The sequence below is a fragment of the Panicum virgatum genome, chromosome 3K (genome assembly GCF_016808335.1).
Source record: "Panicum virgatum strain AP13 chromosome 3K, P.virgatum_v5, whole genome shotgun sequence".
Classification (NCBI taxonomy): domain Eukaryota; kingdom Viridiplantae; phylum Streptophyta; class Magnoliopsida; order Poales; family Poaceae; genus Panicum; species Panicum virgatum.
Window position 1 is genome coordinate 57986481 of NC_053138.1, and position 20679 is coordinate 58007159.

Sequence of the window (20679 nt, forward strand, 5' to 3'; positions counted from 1 at the left end):
AGCAGATTCACTGCTAATTTCGCTGCACAAAATTTCACCCAACGGTAAATACCACGATTCACCCACGCAATAAATCCACTCAGCGACCGCGCCCATCAACGGCCGCAGATCGCCCCCGCTCCCCGATCCAACGGCCCAGCGAACCCGCAGCGGCCAGGGACCCCCTCCCGCTTGCCCGCTAGCCGTTGCGCCTCCGAAACCCAGCGCCGCGCAGCACCACCGTCTCGTCCTCCCCTGCTTGATCGGCTTCTCCTCCTCCTTCCTCTATAAATTGGTTTCGATTCGCCCACGCGGATTCGAAACGCGAATTCCACCCCTCTCGGATCGCGCTCCGCCTCATTACTCCCGCTCATCAACTGCCGAGCGAATTGATCGTTCGGGGATTCGAAGGCTTTTCGTTTTTGTTCTCTTCTTGGGTTTCGCGTTTCGATCGCGGGGATGGCCGCCGCCACGGCGATGAGGAGCGCCAGAGGAGGAGGAGCGCGGCGGCCGTTCGCGCCGGTGGCGGTGTCGCCGCCGCCGCCGTCGCGGGCGGGGAATCAGATGGCGCAGGAGGAGCCGGTTCTGGGCGCCGGCGGCAAGGCGGCCAAGAAGTGCGGCTCGGGCTCGCCCCCTGTTCCCGTCTCCTCCAAGAAGACGCCGGCGGCGGCGGCGGGGAGGGCGCCGCCGAGGACGGCGAGCAGGAGGAGGGCGGGCTCTTGCGCCAAGAGGTGCTCCACTCTGGGGGCGGCGGCCGCGGCGAAAGCGGCGCACGACGAGCCGCGGCCGCGCGCGCCGGTGCGGGGCGTCTCCGACGAGCAGGACGACAGGATGAGGGCCGTGCCCTCGTCTCCCCACTGCAACGAACCCGGCCAGGAGCGGCGGGGCAGTGAGGCGGCCTCCGCGTCGAGGAAGCGGAGGGCGATGAGGAGCGTGGCGGCGGAGGCCATGGCGGGCCTCCCCGAGCCCGGCGAGGGCCGCGTCAAGTACCTGGTGAACACCTTCGAGCGGCTCCTCTCGCTGGCCGCCGCTGCCGGCGGCGGGCCCGAGGCGCGGGGCGGAGGTGCGGGGAGGGAGAACGAGGCGACCGCGACGTCGCCGGCGTCGACGCCAGCAACGCCGCCGGGCGCCGAGGAGATCGACGTGTCGTACCCCTCCATCGCCTCGTCGTCCGAGGTCTCCTTCCCCGCCGTCGCCGGCGTCGCCTGCATCCTCGACGCCTCCGACCGCACCAGGTCCCGGATTCCGATCCTTCGCCGTTGCATTGCTTTCTTGCTGTTCCTGACTCTCTCCTGCTGGTGCGTTTCTCTGAAAATTCAGCAGGATCACCCGCGCACGAGGCCAACGCCGGCAGAGGACATACAGTGTACGTACACTGCATGATCGCAATGCTAATTTTCGTTGAGATCAAGATGAATTTGTGGTGAAATTTATTTGATTTGTTCACACATCGCAGAGCACCGGCGCATCGGAGAAGACCTGGAGCAGGAAGGTGACAAGGGTGACGAGCCAGCACCCGTTCAATCTTAGGACTGAGGTATGAGTGATGTGACGCTCATCATGTGTTGTTCATCTACAGTGCTTAGTCTGTTTTTCTTTTCTTTCGGGCGCGTTTAGTTCTCAAAAAATTTTACCTCGAACTTTATGCCTCTCTCTTTGGACACGTATATGGAGTACTAAATGTAGTTAAATAACAAAACTAATTGCACAGTTTGGATGTACACAGCGAGATGAATCTTTTGAACCTAATTAGTGCATGATTAACCATAACTGCTACAGTAACCCGTATGTGCTAATGATGCGGTCAAATGCCTCAAAAGATTCGTCTCGCGGTTTCCAAGTGAGTTCTGAAATTAGTTTTTTAATTAGTGTCCGAAAAGTCCTCCCGACATCTGGTCAAACTGTTGATTTGACAACCAAAATTTTTTGGTTTGGTAACTAAACGGCCCCTTCGTTGGGAAGCAATAGTGCATGTTCTGCTGGTCATGTTCTACATGACAAGTGTGATGACTGAAGAAACTGTGCTTCTGTTCTTGTACTCAGCAAAGAGGAAAGGCAAAGGAAGAGAATTTTGTTCAGAGACTGAGGAAGATGCAGCTGGAGGAGGAGAGGCTGCGCAACCCGCTGGCTCAAGATTTACCCTACACCACCGATGAACCAGAGGTAAGACAGCGATACCTACGATAATTTCAGTTATCTGTTCAAGTTTACATTGCTTGAACATCGTCGCTTCATCATATTTGGCAATGCCTGTATGAATTTTCATGTACAATGATCAGCATAAAAGCATCAATGGTGTACTTAGATGAGTCTAGCACCAGTGTCACACCTTTGTCTGACTGGGTACAGTGGCACACCACATTTCACTAGTATGCTTCTGAGTTCTGAACTTGGAAGGAGGAAGACTCAGCCCCTCTCTCTCTGAACCTTCTGCAGACTCCGGTGAAACCTCCAATGAAGGAACCCACTGAACCGATCGATCTCGTGCTGCACAGTGATGTGCGTGCAATCGGTCGTGCCAAGTTTGATCACCAAGTAAGTTGTCCACCGCGATGCTCGCTCGCCGTCGAAGAGTTCCTAAGGGCCATGCACCGGCTGTCTTCCATCCTGCAGGTCGCTGAGCGCAGCAGCTTCATACAGGAAGTGAAATTGGAAAGGGAAAGACAGCTAAAGGTGTACCATATTACCACAATCTATCTGAAAGTTACAGCATCAGGTTCATCTTTTCAGATACAAGAACTGAAACCATGGTGTGATGTGTTCTTCTGCAGGTGGATGAGGAGATCGAGATCAAGCAGCTGAGGAAGGAGCAGGTGCCGAGAGCACATCCGATGCCAGATTTTACCAGGCCATTCGTGCCGAAAAGGTATCGTCAATCATTCAATCTTACGATCTCAGCCCCCAGAGGTTCTAAGTCAACTGAAATCATATATTCATGTACATTTCCATACACGCAAGTATGCAACTGTTCCTTTCGAACTATTTTCAGCTGAAACTTTTGGCGAAAATGCAGGTCATTGAAGCCTCAGACAATTCCCAGGGAGCCAAGATTTCACCCCAGATTGATGAGGCACGTGTCCAAGGCATAATCAGCTTCAAAAATAGCAGTAGTAGTAGTCGTCGCCGTCGTCACCGCCATCGTGGCGATTCTTGCAGTTTAGCAAATTTTAGTAGCTGCTAGCAACTATATTTTCTGAAACAAAAAAAGGTAGAAAATACCTTCATCAAACATGTTGGTGTAATCTGCTGAATGCCTGTAGAGTTCTTTATTTATATTTTCAGAAAAAAAGAAATGTAAGAGTCCAAAATACGTTTTCATAAGTAGCACGGGTTACTTATTCTGAAGAATATCCAGGCGAGTAACTAGTAACTACCATAGTACTGCGAGAAGATGAGAATGAAATCAGCTGAGAACACTGCAGAGTGATGCACATGGAGAGTGATTGACGCTTTTTATTGTAGTGTTCGTTTTGGAGGGAATGCTGTTCCAATTCAGGTGAAATTTCAAACAATAAGCATTTGAATCTTTATGCAGTTTATATCTGATCTTCGATTGAAGAAATTGGGTGATACAGAGATCCAATTCGTAGCATGCATAAAGATAAAAGCTTTGCCATAGCAGAAGTAAGTTTTTATTTATGTTTTGGAGACCAACGCATGCCTGCATGGCAAAGTTTTTATGTTTGGAGATTTGGATCACTAAAAAAATATTTAATTTCAAAAAACAAATTATTATAAACAAAACTTTAACGAATACCACCAATTTCTCTTTTGAGAGGAGGTAAAGAAAAAGAAAAAAAACTGGTTAATACTTATACTTTATAGTCAAACGGCCCAGCTTGTTTGCTTAAACTGGGCCGGCCTAGCAACGGTATCTGACAAGCGGGGCCCATTTTCTGACAAAAGCCCATGAAATATAAAAGGCCCATCAAGTATAAAAGGAAACAATAATTCGGAAAACTAAATAAAAGTGGAAAAAAGGAGAAGAGGAGGAAATCAGAGGGTGCCGTACGTTCTCGCCAATCCCGTTAAATTCAATCCATTCTCGAGTCGATTCGTGGGGATTCCGCCGGATTGGGACCCAGAAGTCGCCGGAGATCTTCCCAGTCGTCGTGGCGTCCGATTTGGTGGGGGCTTTCGGCGAGATAGCCCGCGTCCTGACGCTGCCCCTGTTTGAGGATAAGATGGCGCCGCCGCGGGGCGACTACGACGAGCAAGGTGAGTACTTATCGAGGAACGCAACGGTGATTTTGATGATTCGAGAGGAGTGTTTCATGCCCACTGGTCGCCGGATTCTTGTGTGCCGTGTGACTATGCGCAGATCGCCGAGCGGGGAAAGGCACCGAGGTGTTCGTCGGCGGGCTGCCGCGGTCGGTGACGGAAAGCACGCTCCGGGAGGTTGGTTTTGGTTCTTCTGTTTCAGGGTTGCAGTTCACCACCCGCTGGGGATAGAAGATTAGTTATGTGTTAGACTGTTAGTCATGGAGAGGTTGACTTAGACCTTTGTATGTTGCATATTGGACGATTTATGGAAGTAGTAGTGTCTAAATTGAAACCAGTATTAGATGAGTAACTGCCTTTCGAGCATGTGCCGCATGTTGTTGTCAGTCAGTTGACAGCAGCTGATAGTCATTGATCTGTTGATTGCTATCGGTACTCGGTACTTGTTGGTTTTTTCCTTTTTCCCTGATTATAGCCTCCCAGGGTTATATTCTTGTATTTTCCTTCTATATTAATAGCAATGGGCATGTGTCGTTCGTTAAAAAAAAAAGAATGTCAAGCTGGAGGCAAAGTAGATTCTGCAGTTATGTATCACCTGTCTCCTCATACTTGCCTACTTAACTCAAACCTAGTGAATTAAAATGGGAGAAGGGGTTTATATTTCTTCTGTAACCCAAATGGGAAGTGTTGAATCTGAAAAGCTACAGTTGTACTGCACCTTTGATCCTCTTATTTATTCTGTAATTTTTTTGGATGGAATAGTAATACACTAAAATGCAAAAATACCATACTCTATAGTAATGAGAGAAAATGCCATATTGTAAGGATTAAGATAATTATTCCATATTTGAGTGTTGAACTTGATCATATTTAGAATTTCTACTATCCAACTATTCATGGCTAAAGGAAGTTTTCTCGCATTTTCTCCGTTATGGAACCAATGGGACTGATTTGTAGCATTGACAGGTATTTTCACCTTGTGGAGAGATCGTTGATGTGCGTATAATGAAAGATCAGAATGGCCTTCCAAAGGTCTAGTATACAACTGTAAATTTTTAGAAATTGTTTGCACTATATGATTTCAGTCTTTTAGATATTCAATTTTTTTTACTGTGTCATGAATTACTAAAATATCTAACATCATTTTTTTCTGAAATCTTTTCAGGGATATGGTTTTGTGCGGTTTGCAAAGAGGGATTATGCTAATACAGCTAAAAGGCAAAAGAATGGTATCGAGGTAAGAACGGTGTACTTCTTGTACCATTGCTGACAAATATTCCATATCTGGCATCCTATATAGTCATTTTCCCTGCGTGGCTATTTTTTTTTCACATCTGCATGTAGACACCTTTTTTTTTTCCTTGCTAACCTTTTATAGACCTTGAGTCCAGGGTGGGATACTAATGTGCTGTTTCATTATAACAGATGTGAACAGCAACATTATGTATCATGTATCAAATCTGACACTCATAATATATTTGCTGTCGGTTCTTTACCAGCTTCAGGGAAAGCGGCTTGTTGTTGATCTTTCAATGGATCAAGATACACTTTTCTTTGGAAACCTTTGCAAAGGTAAACTTCAGCCGTTGTGAACATCAAGATTCATAATGCAGGAAATTTGTCCCAAAGAAGAATACATGCCAGTATAGTTGATGGATCAAGATACTCATTGTTGTCTTGTAGAAAGCTGTAATATCTGTCCATTGTCATAAGCAACCCAATGCAGCAGTGCTCTTGTTAACATGTTGATCTGCAAAACTTTGTTATGAAAACATGCATAAATCTTTGCTTTCCCTTATTGTCTTGCCAGAGTGGACTCCAGAAGAATTTGAAGAATTGATTCACAAGGTAGAACCTAAATACCTATAACTATTGTTGGAGAGAATAATGTGATGTATTCCTCCAAACCCTAGAAGGGTGGGATATATAGATCCTATACATGGGCCTCTATATATGGGCTCACATATACACCAACACCCCCCACAGTCTGAACTACCTGCGCAGCGACGTTCAAGACTGGACAACAAGAAGCTAACCCCCCCCTCCGGCAGTCTGAACAACCGACGCAGCGGTGTTCAAGACTGGACAGAGAAAAAAGTACACACAGGGCAAATACCCCCCCGCAGCCACAACTAGCCACCAGCTACGTTGAGGCTGGAGCGAAACTCCGCGAAAGTCGAGGAGGGAAGACCCTTGGTGAAGATGTCAGCAAACTAGGAGGTGGTCGGGACATGGAGAACCCGAACATCGCCGATTGTGACCCTGTCGTGCACGAAGTGCAAGTCGATCTCCACATGCTTCGTCCGCTGATGCTGGACGGGGTTGGTGGAGAGATACACGGCGCTGACGTTGTCGTAGTAGACGAGCGTGCTCTTGGCGAGCGGGCTGTAGAGCTCCGCCAAGAGCTGTCGGAGCCAGGACGCCTCCGCCATGCCGTTAGCGACAGCCCGGTACTCCGCCTCGACACTGGAGCGGGAGACAACGGGCTGCCGCTTGGACGACCAGGAGACAAGGTTACCGCCTAGGAAGACGGCGTAGCCGGAAGTGGAGCGTCAAGTGTCCGGGCAGCCAACCCAGTCAGCGTCGGTGTAGACAACCAGCTCAGCAGAGGGCGAGCGGTGAAGAACCAAGCCGAAGCCAACAGTGCCACGGACGTAGCGGAGGAGACGCTTCAGTGCATCAAGGTGTGACTCCCGGGGATCATGCATGTGAAGACAGACCTGCTGCACGGCATATGTGAGATCCGGCCTAGTGAAGTTGAGGTACTGCAAGGCACCTGCAAGGCTTCGGTAGGCAGTCGGATCAGCCACGGGATCACCCAGATCAGCAGACAGCTTCGCCTGAGTGTCGACAGGAGTGGAGCAGGGCTTGCAATCAGTCATCCCAGCCCACTCCAGAATGTCGAGAGCATACTGCCGCTGGGGAATAAGGCCAGACGGGCGATGCTCAACAGTAACACCCAAGAAGTGGTGGAGCTGACCAAGATCCTTCATTGCAAACTCCTGCTGCAGGGAGGAGATGACGCGCTGAAGCAACTGCTGACTGGAGGCTGTGAGCACAATGTCATCAACATAAAGCAGCAGGTAGACAGTTTCATCCCCACGGCGGTAGATGAACAGAGAAGTGTCAGCCTTGGTCTCGGTGAATCCCAAAGTCAGCAAGAACATGGCGAACCGAGAGTACCAAGCCCGAGGAGCCTGCTTCAGACCATAGAGGGACTTGTTGAGCCGTCAGACCATATCCGGACGACTCGAGTCCACAAATCCCGCTGGCTGAGAGCAGTACACTGTCTCTGACAGAGTGCCATGAAGAAAGACATTCTTCACATCTAGGGATCAGCAAGTCAGCAGCCGCCGCCGTCGCTCTCTGACCTCACTCTCTCTCGGTCGCTCTCTCTCTCAAATCTCAATCCAATCTCCAGCCAGCAGCTTGCAGCGGCCGACGCCCATCCACTCTCCGCCGCGGCTCTCCACTCTCCAGCTCCTCATCCTCCATGCCGATGGCGCACTGCTCCGAGCTTATGAGCGTGCGCGACCGCGCTTGGGGGAGCAGCGGCGACGCTAGCCTCGGGCGCGAGGACAGCACTAGTGGGGTGCAGCGGCGTCGTCAACGAGCGTGAGGATTGCGGTGGCCATGCGTCTGGCGGGGCGCGAGGGCAGCAGCGATGGCACACGACGGGGATTATTCGGGGCCGGGGTCCCCGTCGGGTCTGCTATCCCCGTCGGGGACGAGGACGGGGATATTCTGTCCCCGTGAGCAATAGCGGGGATGGGGAACGGGAGACTCTCCAGCAAGTGGGGAGCAGAACGTTCGGCTGATCCCCGACGGGGATAGCCCCGTTGCCATCCATATTCACATCCAGCTGGTGCACATGCTAGGAGCGAGAGAGTGCGAATCATCCGCTCAGCCTTGCCGTTCTGAGGAGAGGTATACGGACAAGACATACGCAGCTGAACACCCCGAGAGAGGAAGAAGGAACGGGAGGTGGAGTTATCGAACTCACGCCTGTTGTCACACTGGACGGCCTTAATGGTGAGGCCGAACTGAGTGGACACCCAGGCAAAGAAGTGGAGTAGGGTGGGGAAGGTCTCAGACTTGGCGCGTAAAGGAAAAGTCCAAGAGTAGTGTGAGAAATCATCGACCACCACCAGATAGTATCTATAGCCAGAAAGGCTAAGAACAGGAGAAGTCCACAGGTCACAGTGAACAAGATCAAAGGCATGCATCGCATGCGAAGAAGAGGAAAAAGAAAGTCGAATATGACGACCAAGCTGGCACGCATGGCAGAGGTGCTCAGCAGGAGCCCTAGTACATGGAACATCGGTACTACGACTTAACTGAGCTAGAACGGTCGCGGCCAGGGTGACCAAGACGGCAGTGCCAGGTGGTGGAAGACGGCGTCGCGGCAAAAGCGGCAGACGAAGAAGAAGGCGAAAGCGGTGCAGCGGAAGACGGAAGGCGAAGGGTGTAAATGGGCCCCGTGCTGTCACACCGGAGGAGCGGACGCCGGGAGGCTGAATCTTTTACAGAGAGGCCAGAAGAGTCAGATTCGATAGAACAAGAATTCTCAGCTGTAAACTGACGAATGAAAAGAAGGTTATGAACCATCCGAGGAGCAACAAGGACATTGGGAAGACGAAAGGAACCAGGAGCAGAACCCACGGTGGTGACAGAAAGGCAAGACCCATCACCAATCATGATGGAAGAAGGGTAAGAGGGTGTGGGGGTCGGATAGAAGAGAGGATACCGGCATCTGGGGTGGTGTGGAAGGAGGCACCCGAGTCGGCGATCCACTCGGTGCTGACCGGCGGCGTCAGCCCCATGGCGCTGAAGGACTGCGCCAGTGCGGCCTGGTCCCACCCCCCAGGCCAGGTCGGCTGCGGGCTGGGCTGAGCGGGCGGGGTCCAGAATGGCGTGACCGCGGGGGGCATACCGAACGCAGGCCACGCGGGCACGCGCGCCATGACCAGCGCAGCCGTCGCGGGCGCAGCAGGGGCAGCACAGCAGGTGCGCCAGCACCGCGGCCGTTGCGGGCGCGGGCGCGTGCACGGGAAGTCTGGCAGCAGGGGCGGCGCCTGGGGCCCCGGGGAAGGCGGATCCGGCGGCCGGGGCGGCGGCGGCGCCCTGGGGCAACCACGCGCCGGGGGCGGCGGCCTGCGCGGCGCGCGCGGCGTTGAGGGAGGCAGCGGCCCGCGTGGGGTCCCTGGGCGCGACGGCCTGCGCGGCGGGCGCGACGGCCTGCGCGGCGGCGGCCCGCGCGGCCTGCGCGGTCGCGGCGTGCGCGGCGGGCGCGACGGCCTGCGCGGGCGGCGAGGGAGGCGGCGGGCGCGGCGGCCTGCGCGGCGTGCTCCCGCGCGGCCTGGACGAGCTTGGCCTCGACGAGTTTGGCCTCGAGGTCCCGCAGCATGTCCTGCGCGCGCTCGTAGGCCTTGAGGTGCGAGTCGGCGCCGCGCAGGTCGTCAACCGCGGCGGGTGGGGCGGCGCCGGCGCCCTGGGGCGGCCATGCGCACGCGCTGGGGGCGCCCGTGCCACTCGCAGCGGCGGCAGCGGCCTGGAAGGGCCACGCGCGCGCAGAGGCCAGGGCCAAAGGAGGGAGGGCCGCGCCAGCCGTGCCCGCGTGGGCATTGTGACGGCCCAGGTTTTGAAATAGCCAATTCAAGGTTTTCAGCACCAAATCATGCATCATTAAATAGGAAACTTTGAAATATTGCATGTGTATGTATGTGTATTTTTGTGAAAATGGATAAGGCCGCAGTGTGTGGTAGTGGTGGTTAAGCGTTTGAACATATTAACCACATGCCGAGAAATATGGTAATCGGTAAGTTTAAGTACCTGATCAGCCCGGCGAGTGGACTTTACTTTCACCCTCTTTGAACTGGGTTCACATGCGGCCACATGCAGGTACAAGAAGGCGCACGCCGGGCGTGGATTCTTGTAGTCGAGGTGGGTGACCCTGATCCACAACCCGAAAAGAAAGGGAAAATGTTGCACGTGTGACTCTGGGAGTAACCATGTGACGTGTGGTTAGATCTGTCTTGCAAGGTTAACAAATTCGATTCGAATCGTCCGCTTCTCACGATTTGGGACTGCTTGACCCTTCTGCCACATAGAGTAAGAAGTGGAAGATGATGATGATGAATTTGACTGGTTGGATGATGAAAGATAATTGTTTCCACCATGTATGCTATTGGATAGATGTTCATTTAGAATGGTTAATTAAACTAGAACTTGGAAGCTAAAATCTGAAATTAAGGATCTACTCTTAACTGCTTTTCGGCAAAACAAACCCCTCAAGCCAAAAGACTTGCATGTCTAGATAAAGGGCTAAGCATACCCTTAGTCGGGTAAGACTTGCTGAGTATTAGTATACTCAGCCTTGCTTGTGGCATTGTTTTTCAGGTGGTACATCTGAGGATTTAGTTGACGTCATGTACGAACTTCATCATGACGTCTTGTTTCGTCGCTAGACTATCGTTCGTTTTCCGTCAAACTTAAACTCTGTTGTACTTTTATAAATTCAAACTTGGTTTGTAATAATAATTCAATTTCATACTCTGTGCTGTAAAATTTGTGGAATGTTGCACGCTCTAAACTGCTTTGTCGATCCTGTTTCAAGTGGTTTAATCGGGATTTTACCCGACAACACTGCCGGATTATTCCGTTTTAAGTGCGTGTTAACCCTGGTTGACGTTTCGGTGATGGTTAGCGCACTTAAGCCGGATTAATTTAGGCGGGACTGCCACAGGCAACAGCGGCAGCGGCAGTGGCTGCGCCGGCTGTGGGAGCAGCAGAGGAGGGGCGCGTGCAGGCTAGGCCGGCGCTAGAGGAGCGGCGGGCGGCGCCAGGGCGGGGAGCAGGGCGGCGGCCGGCGCCAGGGGAGGAGGGGGCCCGCCGGCCGCGACGGCGGCGGCACCCGCGGGCTGCAGGGGGCGCGGCTGTCGCCCTGCAGGGGGCCCGTGGCGGCGGACCCTGCGGCCCCCGCGGTGGCGGCGCCCATGGCCAGGGCGGCGGCCGGGCCGCGCCAGGCCAGTGGAGCATCAGGGGCCGCGAATCCAGCGCCAGCAGCAGAGGAGAGGAAGGAGGCCGCGGCGCCAGGGGCGGATCCAGCGCCAGCAGCAGAGGAGAGGAAGGAGGAGAGGACCGGCGCCCCTGGAGCAGAGGAAAGGGAAGGGAAAGAGGAGAGGGATGGGGCGGCGGCGCCGGCGGCCGGCCAGCCATGGCGGCGGCGGCGGCGGCTGCCATGGGAGGAGAAGAAACCTAAGCAAATGATACAATGTTGGAGAGAATAATGTGATGTATTCCTCCAAAATCTAGAAGGGTGGGATATATAGATCCTATACATGGGCCTCTAGATGGGCCTCTATACATGGGCTCACATATACACCAACACCTATAAATCATATATTTCTTGTATCTATTTACCCCTTTAGATAATTTCACTAAGACGCACTTTGTTTTGCCCATTCTCTTTGATCTAACAGACATTCAAAGATGTAGTTTCGGTTGACCTTGCAATGGCTTCAAATCCTGGTTCGTCAAGCAAAAGGCATATAAATCGAGGTTTTGCATTCGTGCGGTTTTCTTCTCACTCAGTAAGTCTCTGTTCATTGCTCGAATAGTTCGTTTTCTTTTGTTAGCACATACTACTACGAAAATGTCAAACAGTTAATAAAATGGTTCATTACAAGTTTTGCAAAATTCTGCATTTACCATTAATTTTTAAACCTTATTGTACGATCTTTACTATGATTGAAGTCCATGCAAATCAGATATACTTTCTCATATTTCATTGCATTGCATACTTCTTAGTTTAATTGTTCCTTTAGCAAAGGTTCTGTAGTTTATTTAGAGTTGACCATAGCTTTGTCAACTGATTTATCTTGCAGGTATTGGGCTATTGGCCAATATTGTTGCCTCTTATTTTGTTTTTCAATAAAAAAGTTGTTTGGATAAACAATCTTCTGCAAATACCAGGATATATGTGCAAAATTGCCTTCAATCTATCCTCCTAAGATTCTATTGTCGCTACTTGATGATATCCTGCACTTTGTTGTTGTGCCCTAAATCTATCTACTAGCAAAAGAAGCATATGCGCCATTAATTTCATGCACGATCAAGTGACTATATATCCTTAGTGCCACTATGTCCTAATCATAGTATGGAGCCAGATGATGAATTGGCACCAAATTATCAACATACATTACAATCTGCTAACAAGCTAAGGAATTCATCTATGACTTACATACTTGACAAATCACATTGATTTTGGATTCGTATAACAACATACTATCTCCCATCTATTTATCTTAAATGACTAACTAATGTTGCAAAGGATGCTCTTTATAGTTCCCCGCATGAGTTTTTTCCTATTGTATGGATGATACTTCTGAAGTAACCACACACATTGGATAAACCTCGACACAGTTGTAGAGATATTTGGATTGGTGATAGTGGAAAAAGATATATGCCAGAATTGTTCTCACACATATCTTGTATCTTGATCTGTTCTCATCTTTACAAGGATTTCTATCCATCACTGAAGTTCATTATAAAGTATCGGCTCGTGGAGGCAGGGAGGGAGAAAATCCCCAATCTTCCTGGTTTGGATGATGGTGCTATATCTGATGAAACATTGTATGGAAAGATGAGCCAAATGAGTACTTGCATGCTTGCATTTTGTGATCTGCAACATTGAATGAGTTCCATACTTCCACTAGTAATTAACAATGTGAAATCATCAATTTGTGGAGTCACCCGATGAGCGTGTTCACATCCTTTATTACCATTTGTTTATCTGGATGGTCTTTGTTCTATCTGTTTCTCTAGAAACCTGTGAGGGGCTGTGTTGAAAACACATAATGCCGGAGAGATAATGCAGTTCCACAGTTCAGCTTTTTTTTCTCAAATGCGCAGGAGAACTGCGCATCAATATATTAAGAAGAATGAAAAGGGGGGTAAAGAGCCCCCAAAAACAAAACTGTTACAAGATTGGGAGGGCCTGTAACATGCCCACCATACAAAACCTAAGGTGTTTGTTAAGAACAAAAACTAGGTAGGACCAGACCACAAGACCACAAGATTAGGATGCAGAAGCTAGGGCAAGGAGATGAGATACTCCTCTAGCCCCTGCCACTGCCCAAAGATGTGCTTCCTCCTTAAAGGTCGAGATGACATGGGCCAAGTTAGGTCTTCCTCCATCAAAGAGACACGAATTCCGATGCTTCCAAATTAGCCAAGCCCCCAAGATAATGATGGAGTCAAAGCCTTTCTTTTCTTGACCAGAGAATCTGCTGCTTGCTTTCACCCACCAATCCACGAAGGTCAGATCGTCTAGTTGTGGAGCAGCGGCATCTAGCCCAAAAAGTTGGAGAATGCTGAACCATAATTGCCTGCTGAACACACATGATACCAGTAAGTGATCCATTGTTTCACCAACCTGATCACATAGTGGACATCTTGGTGGATGATCAAGACCCCGACGTGCTAGTCTGTCAGCTGTCCAACATCTATTGTGAGTTGCGGTCCACATGAAGAATTTGCACTTCCCTGGAGCCCAACTCTTCCAGATCTCTTCCCAAGGCTTAAAATAGGTGGCCCCAATAAACAAGGCTTCATAGGCTGATTTAGTGGAATACGAGCCAGAAGCTGAGAATTTCCAAATATGTGTATCTTCCACATCAGGCTGCAGTACCACATTAGAAAGAAGTTCCCAAAGATGCAGGTATTCAACTAGAACAGGCACAGTCAATGCACCTTTTATATCTGAGATCCATTTCCCACCAATGATGGCATCAAAAACTGACCTTTTTCTTGCTCTAACTGTTATACAACTAAACAAGTGTGGCAGGGCCTGTTCCAAGCTCTGATCTAACAACCACCTATCTTTCCAGAAATAAGTGTTTTTCCCATTTCCAACCACTGTCTTAACAGCCATATTAAAGAAAGCTTGGACTTGAGCCTGAGCTTGGATGGGGAAGAAAGCCCAAGCTTTGTTAGGTTCAGTTTTCTGCAGCTACAACCATCTGAGCTTCAGAGCATACCCCAAATTTTGAAGATTAGAAATACCTAAGCCCCCCAGATTCCTTGGTCTGGCCACCTTTGGCCAGGCTAGCAAGCAATGTCCTCCCCTCGCATCTCTTCTCCCTTTCCATAAGAAACCTCTTCTTATCTTATCAATAGCCTTCAATGCCCATGGGGGAAGATCAAGTGCCATGATGATGTAAATCAGCATTGAGGTGAGGACAAATTGAACCAAAATCATTCTTCCAGCTTTAGTAAGTAGGTCAGCCTTCCAGCTTGGGAGTCTGTCTGCAATTTTTTCAATGATGGGCTGAACCTGTTCTTTGGTTAGCTTAAGAGGAGAAAGAGGGACCCCTAGGTACTTGCAAGGGAAGTCAGAAAGCTGGCAAGGCAAAGTTTCCTGTAGAACAGCTCTATCATCCTCGCTACATCTTATAGGAAGAACACTATTTTTCTGTAAGTTGGTTGTGAGGCCAGAAGCACTTCCAAAGAGCTGCAGGATATCCAACGTGATTTCAATGTCACCTGCTGATGGTCTCAAGAATAAAACAACATCATCCGCATACAAAGAGATCCTGTGTTGCAAAGCTCTTCTGGCGAGTGGTTGCAAGAGTTGTTCATCTGCAGCTTTCTTCACCAAATGGCACAACACATCCATGACTAGAATGAAAAGCATTGGTGACAATGGATCACCTTGCCTTAGTCCGCGTTGATGCTGTATCCTCTCCCCTGGAGAGCCATTTAGAAGCACTTGAGTGGAAGAAGTAGCCAGCAAGTCACTTAAAATATCACACCAAACTGATCCAAAACCCAGATGTTTCAAAACCTCCAAAAGGAAAGGCCATGACACCGAATCAAAAGCCTTATTGATGTCCAACTTCAAGAGGATACGGGCTTCTTTTTGTTGGTGCAGGAATTTTGTAGTATGGTGAACCAGCAAGAAATTGTCCAGGATGAAGCGACCCTTAATGAAAGCACTTTGATTAGGAGAGATCAACTTGTCAAGAGTGGCAGCAAGCCTGTTGGCTAAAATTTTTGTTATGAGTTTGGCAAAAGAGTGCACCAAGCTAATGGGCCTATAATCCTTGATGTTTGAGGCATCTTCTTTTTTGGGCAGGAGAGTGATGAAGGCTGAATTCAGCAACTCAAAATTGGCAAACTTTCTGCTCCAAATAGCTGAGACTGCAGCCATAATATCTAATTTTATAGTCTGCCAGCAAACTTTATAGAATTTTCCTGTGAAGCCATCGGGACCAGGAGCTTTGTCTGAAGGTAGGGAGTTAATTGTTTTCCAAACTTCTTCTTCAGAAAAAGGTGCTTCTAGTTCATTGAGAGCAATGTTTGGCATGTCTAGTTCGGATAAGTTGACTGTCACTTCCCTGTCTATGCTCCTGCCCAGAAGGTTGCTGTAGAAGTCAAAAATAACCTGCTCTTTCTCTTCGTGTTTGGTAAGAATTACCCCCTCATCAGTTGTGAGCTTACTGATAAAGTTTTTCCTCTTCCGATGGCGAGCATGTGCATGAAATAGGGCCGTATTGGCATCACCCTCGCTGAGCCAATTAATGCGAGATCTGCTCCTTGCTATAGTGCGCTGAAGGGAGGAGAGAGCCAAACAATATGGCTTGAGTTTATTTTTTAGCCAAATCTCAAGCCTGGAGAGACCTCGTGAATCCTGTGCAATTTCTAGTTGATGGAGATCCACAGTTCAGCTAGCAAAGCTGAAAATTCGTATATAGGATTTGTAGAAACAAGAATGGGGAAATAAAAAATTTGTCATCTGCTTGTGCTGTAGAAGCTTCCATGGACCATGGAGTGCCTCCCTCAATACTGTTACTTGGCCTCTGTAACTTTGTTATTCTTGTTGCCAATCCATTATTTTCCCATTCTGTAACTTCCTCTATATTTCTTTTATTCAAGTAAAAGTAACTAGAACATTCTTTCCCCAGTTTTTTTTCTCTTTATCCTAATTGATTGTTCTACAATTTGTTTCCAAATCTAGCTGTGTTCTTCTCTCCCATTCTGATACTTGATTCACTTCCTTCTCTTTGGCTTGACTCCACCACATTAATCTTGAGCTGCCAGAGTATTAAGTCTGCAAATATCACATGGCATTAATCACAGCTGCCACATACAAAATACAAGTATGTTTGTTTAGAAAGATCTTGGTTCACCAGTCATCACTGATCTGAGGTTATTCCCACTGAGATATGAGCAAAAGACAAATATCTAATATCATCCTGGAGAAGATGTTCTTAAGTCCATGCTTTCTACTCAAATCAGCTTCCTTTGATTTCATTCCTCCTCAAACTACCAATCACAGGCAGCGGCACGTGTAATCCGTATTGGTTCCAGAACAGATTTTATGCTTGGCGATATTTTGCATCCTGCGATAAATTGGGCTGATAAGGAGTCTCCTGTTGATGCTGACGAAATGGCCAAGGTAATGTAGAAGGGAAACAGTTTTCTCCTTGGGGGCAAATATATCTGTCATCTGTTTGAACTTTTGATTGGGATTTTTGTTCTGTTTACTCTCAGATTAAGACTGCTTTTGTTGGGAATCTGCCAGCAAATGTTAATGAGGCATACTTGAGAAAACTTTTTGAACAGTTTGGGGAGGTTGGTGCACCAAGATTGCTGTCAGCCTGTCACATTTTGCAGCTTCTATAACCAATTTTTCATGCAATGTTAAAACAACTATGATCTGATGTGAAATCAGGTAATACGGGTTGCTATCTCAAGAAAAGGACAATGTCCAGTTGGATTTGTTCACTTTGCCAGTCGCTCGGTAAGTGTTTCTCTTAAGTCTGGAGACTGTCTCATCGAATTAATGCACTTGTACATTCTTTAAACAACTGTATTAGGTGATTGCCATAATAAAACTATAATATCACTTGCAGGAGCTGGACAATGCTATAAAAGAAATGGATGGTGAAACAGTGAGAGGACCTGATCGAGGACCGGCTTTCAAGATCCAGGCATGAATAAAAATGCTATCTGTTTGGGCTTATCACTAGTTTCTTAGTACTGTTTATTTTATTTTTCTACTTTGGATTAGACAAATTAAGCTTTCATGTTTATGTCAATAGGTGTCAGTTGCTCGACCTGCAGTAGACAATGAGAAGCGATCTCATGAAGAAGTGAAAAATAGAAGATCAAATGTATCGGGAGATAGGCCAGATTATTCTTATGGAAGACATGGACATGATTCATTTGATCGTCAAGTGAAAGCTCCGAGATTATCTAATTATGTATGTATGATAATCAACACATCGTTAATTATTTTGATATTTTCTTCTTTTGCTTCCTAGTTTTAAAAACTAACAAGTTAGTTTCAAATAAAGATATAATTTCCTAAAATTGACTCTGAAATGCCTTGAACTACTAAGACTTGGAATTTTTTGAACTTAGCTAGCCATTCACTTGCTTGAGCTTTGGATTAGTCAGCTTCAAGCTTATGGGTGTAAGGGCGTACCCAGTGCCGTAGGCTTCCCGCACTGTGCGGGGTCTGGGGAAGGGTTGTTTTTAAGCCCCAAGCCTTACCCACACAAATGTGCAGAGGCTGGGGCTCGAACCCGGGACCTTCCAGTTACAGACGTTAGGCTCTACCGCTGCACCAGGCCCGCCCTTCTTCAAGCTTATGGGTGTACTGTTTTAAAATTGGAGCGTCCATCATTAACCTGCTACCTCTGGTTGGCCTTATGATCTATTTGTATGATAGCTTCTTGTGTCTAAACACCTATTATATTGTCATCACTGTACATAAAGAACATGAAGGCATAAGATTCTGCATCATAGGTTGCAGCTCAATTCTTGTTTAGAAGGATAGAGGCACAACTATTTTTCTGGAAGCTCTCCTGTTTGATAGCTTGGCTTTTATAGCTTTATTTCTCATATCTTTATGGTATAATTGCAAAACCGAGCATCAGATACTCCAGCATCAACCAGTTAAATTGCACTTTTCTAGTATTCGAATATGGTTTTTGTAGGCATGCTTTTTTGAAGGGAATAAATTTCATATTTTCGTTAAGGAGAAAGGATGATGTGTTTGTTGATGTATCTGACAATCTTTTCTGCTTGTTTATCTCTTAGGTGCATGATGCCTCTGACCCCTATGAATCAGCTCTTGCTTCACTACCTTCAGCTGCCAAGGAAGTCTTGCTTCGAATTCTACGTCTGGGAATTGGTACTCGACATGATGTAAGTAATTTGTACAGAAAGGTCTCCGTCTCTATCTTCTTTGATGTATGAACTGGAGCACGATGTTACTGTCCATCTTCCTTTTCCAGATTGACATCCATTGTGTAAAAAAACTCAATGAGCTTCCTGAGTCAACTGCTGTGGCTGTCCTTAATCAGGTATTTCAGTTGTTTACACAAATGTTTTCTTAGAAGGGCGGGCCTGGTGCAGCGGTAGAGCCTACCGTCTGTAACCGGAAGGTCCCGGGTTCGAGCCCCAGCCTCTGCACATTTGTGTGGGTAAGGCTTGGGGCTTAAAAACAACCCTTCCCCAGACCCCGCACAGTGCGGGAAGCCTACGGCACTGGGTACGCCCTTTACACAAATGATTTCTTAGCTCTCATCCGACTATGTTATCATTAATCCTCACAAAGAGCACATGCAGTTTTTGATATCTGGTAGAGATAAACGCAATAAAGGAGATTATTTTGCTTCCTTGATTGCTAAGGTTACTACCTCATTCAACATCTTCCACATTTCCTTTTTGCACTTCTATATTTCTTTCCCTAAAAGTTTTATTTTGACTTGCAGCACCAGGCTGAGGCCTATGGCTTAGCACACACATTACATGGTACTACTTATTTATCGAGAAATCCTGAAATGCATGGCAAACGATACCCACATGAAGATTACAATTACATGTCACCGGGGTATGTTGCACTCACATCCCTCCTCTGGCAGGCCTTACAGCAAATGGTTCATGTGGTAGCCAAGCTCTAATAGTGGTCTCGATTTTACTTGCAGGAGCAGTAGATACAACTCAGGCCATCTTCCTTCATCATATTACATAGATGATCCACCAATGTCTCAGTCAAGGACTAGAAGATATGGTGAAGAAAGATCCACCATTGTGAGAAAGCCGGAACCACGACAGGATGAAGTAGACATCAGAAGATACCCTGAACCAAGATTAGCCCATGAATCAAGGCATAACACTGGAAAGCATCTTGATCGAAGATACATGCAAGAACAGAGTTTAAGTATTGAAAGATCAGCTGAAGAATCTGTTCTGTCTAGAGAAAGGGGATTCATGCCTGCTGCACGGTACGGCACGGACTTAGTCTCCGACTACCGGTCCAGGTCGCCTGCTGAATATTCAGCAGAACGCCAACAAGTAAGGTTTGATCCCTTCACAGGGGAGCCCTACAAGTTTGATCCCTTCACTGGGGAGCCCATCAGGCCAGAACCAAATCAGCGGCGCTCAGGAAGCTTGTACTGATTGCAGTGGTTGAAGCAACACTGAACATGCCAGATAAGACCATGCTCCTGAAACAAAGATAGATCTGGATATGCACTTCTTATCTGCTAAGTGCCTCTGCGTGCTGTCAGATCGTGGGTTCCCGAGCCCGAATTCGTGGTCCAAGAGCATGCTTTATTTATGTCTGTTGAACCATCTTGGCAGGATTTTTTGTGCCCATGTTGCTAAATATTGTGTTTGATAAAACATTCAAGAATATTTTTTTGATAGATTGATTAAATTCAGCAACATGATATGTGGAAAGGTATGCTTTTGTTGGTATTCTCTTGCAGTAAATAATGTAGTTTAGGCAGTGTAAGATTGCAAATACTACGTACATTGCAAGTGCTCTTTTTTTGGTTAATCTTTACCTATTCACTGCGTTCGGCAGCTAGCTCCTGCTCCAGCCCAACAGTATTTTCTTCTCACACCACTCCAGCCACCAGCTCCAGCTAGCCCAACATTATTTTTCTCTCACACCGTTCCAGCCTCCAGCTCCAGCCTGCCGAACTTGCCAATTGTTGATTGTTAACTGGAACTTACTCATTGACTTGATAATACTTATTTGTCCACTTTGGATGCTGGCAAAGTGATCATGCATGCCTTTCTCTTATCTACTCATCTGGAGCATTTCAAGCAAGATGACTGTGTGGACAGATGTCAAGACCAGTGGAACTTGCTGCCTCCTAATGATGACATCTTCTCTTCTAATGCTTCAACACCAGTTCACATGTGCCCTCTGAAACTTGCATAACGTAATAAACTGGGTTGCTTGAATCATGCCACTTATGCAAGGTGTATGAACTAGCGAAAAAGGGGGACATTGCTATGCGTATCAACGAAATTTCTTGAGAAATAATTGTCAACCATGCTCTGTTTTTTTTAGCTCAAAGCTAAAGTAACAGGGGGATATGGAGGGAGCAAATGGTTATGGTGATTGATGCAATGACTTGAACCAAATTGAAAGAAAAAAAGTTAAATCCACAA

General features: G+C 47.8%; 2 protein-coding genes across 4 annotated transcripts; both read left to right on the forward strand.

Moving 5' to 3' along the window:
* The first annotated feature begins 316 nt into the window (after positions 1–316).
* Positions 317–3327, forward strand: LOC120701574. 2 transcript variants are annotated; one of them, XM_039985571.1, is made up of 8 exons: positions 317–1214; positions 1300–1345; positions 1436–1516; positions 2023–2142; positions 2416–2514; positions 2593–2652; positions 2751–2845; positions 2993–3327. In XM_039985571.1, the coding sequence occupies exons 1-8, from the start codon at positions 439–441 to the stop codon at positions 3066–3068; spliced, it is 1353 nt and encodes a 450-aa protein (XP_039841505.1). In that variant the 5' UTR covers positions 317–438; the 3' UTR covers positions 3069–3327. The 2 variants fall into 2 exon arrangements, with proteins under 2 accessions (XP_039841505.1, XP_039841504.1); XM_039985570.1 differs by having other exon boundaries at positions 2416–2652.
* Positions 3328–3946: 619 nt separating this feature from the next.
* LOC120699881 (heterogeneous nuclear ribonucleoprotein Q-like) lies at positions 3947–20056 on the forward strand. 2 transcript variants are annotated; one of them, XM_039983979.1, is made up of 17 exons: positions 3952–4197; positions 4301–4377; positions 5167–5232; positions 5366–5437; positions 5700–5772; positions 6011–6048; positions 11682–11792; positions 16541–16660; positions 16756–16836; positions 16937–17005; positions 17118–17195; positions 17307–17468; positions 18310–18417; positions 18507–18575; positions 18841–18903; positions 18987–19105; positions 19200–20056. In XM_039983979.1, exons 1-17 carry the CDS (start codon positions 4164–4166, stop codon positions 19672–19674), a joined length of 1815 nt encoding a protein of 604 aa, XP_039839913.1. In that variant the 5' UTR covers positions 3952–4163; the 3' UTR covers positions 19675–20056. The 2 variants fall into 2 exon arrangements, with proteins under 2 accessions (XP_039839914.1, XP_039839913.1); XM_039983980.1 differs by lacking the exon at positions 17307–17468 and having other exon boundaries at positions 3947–4197.
* The last annotated feature ends 623 nt before the right edge of the window (positions 20057–20679 follow it).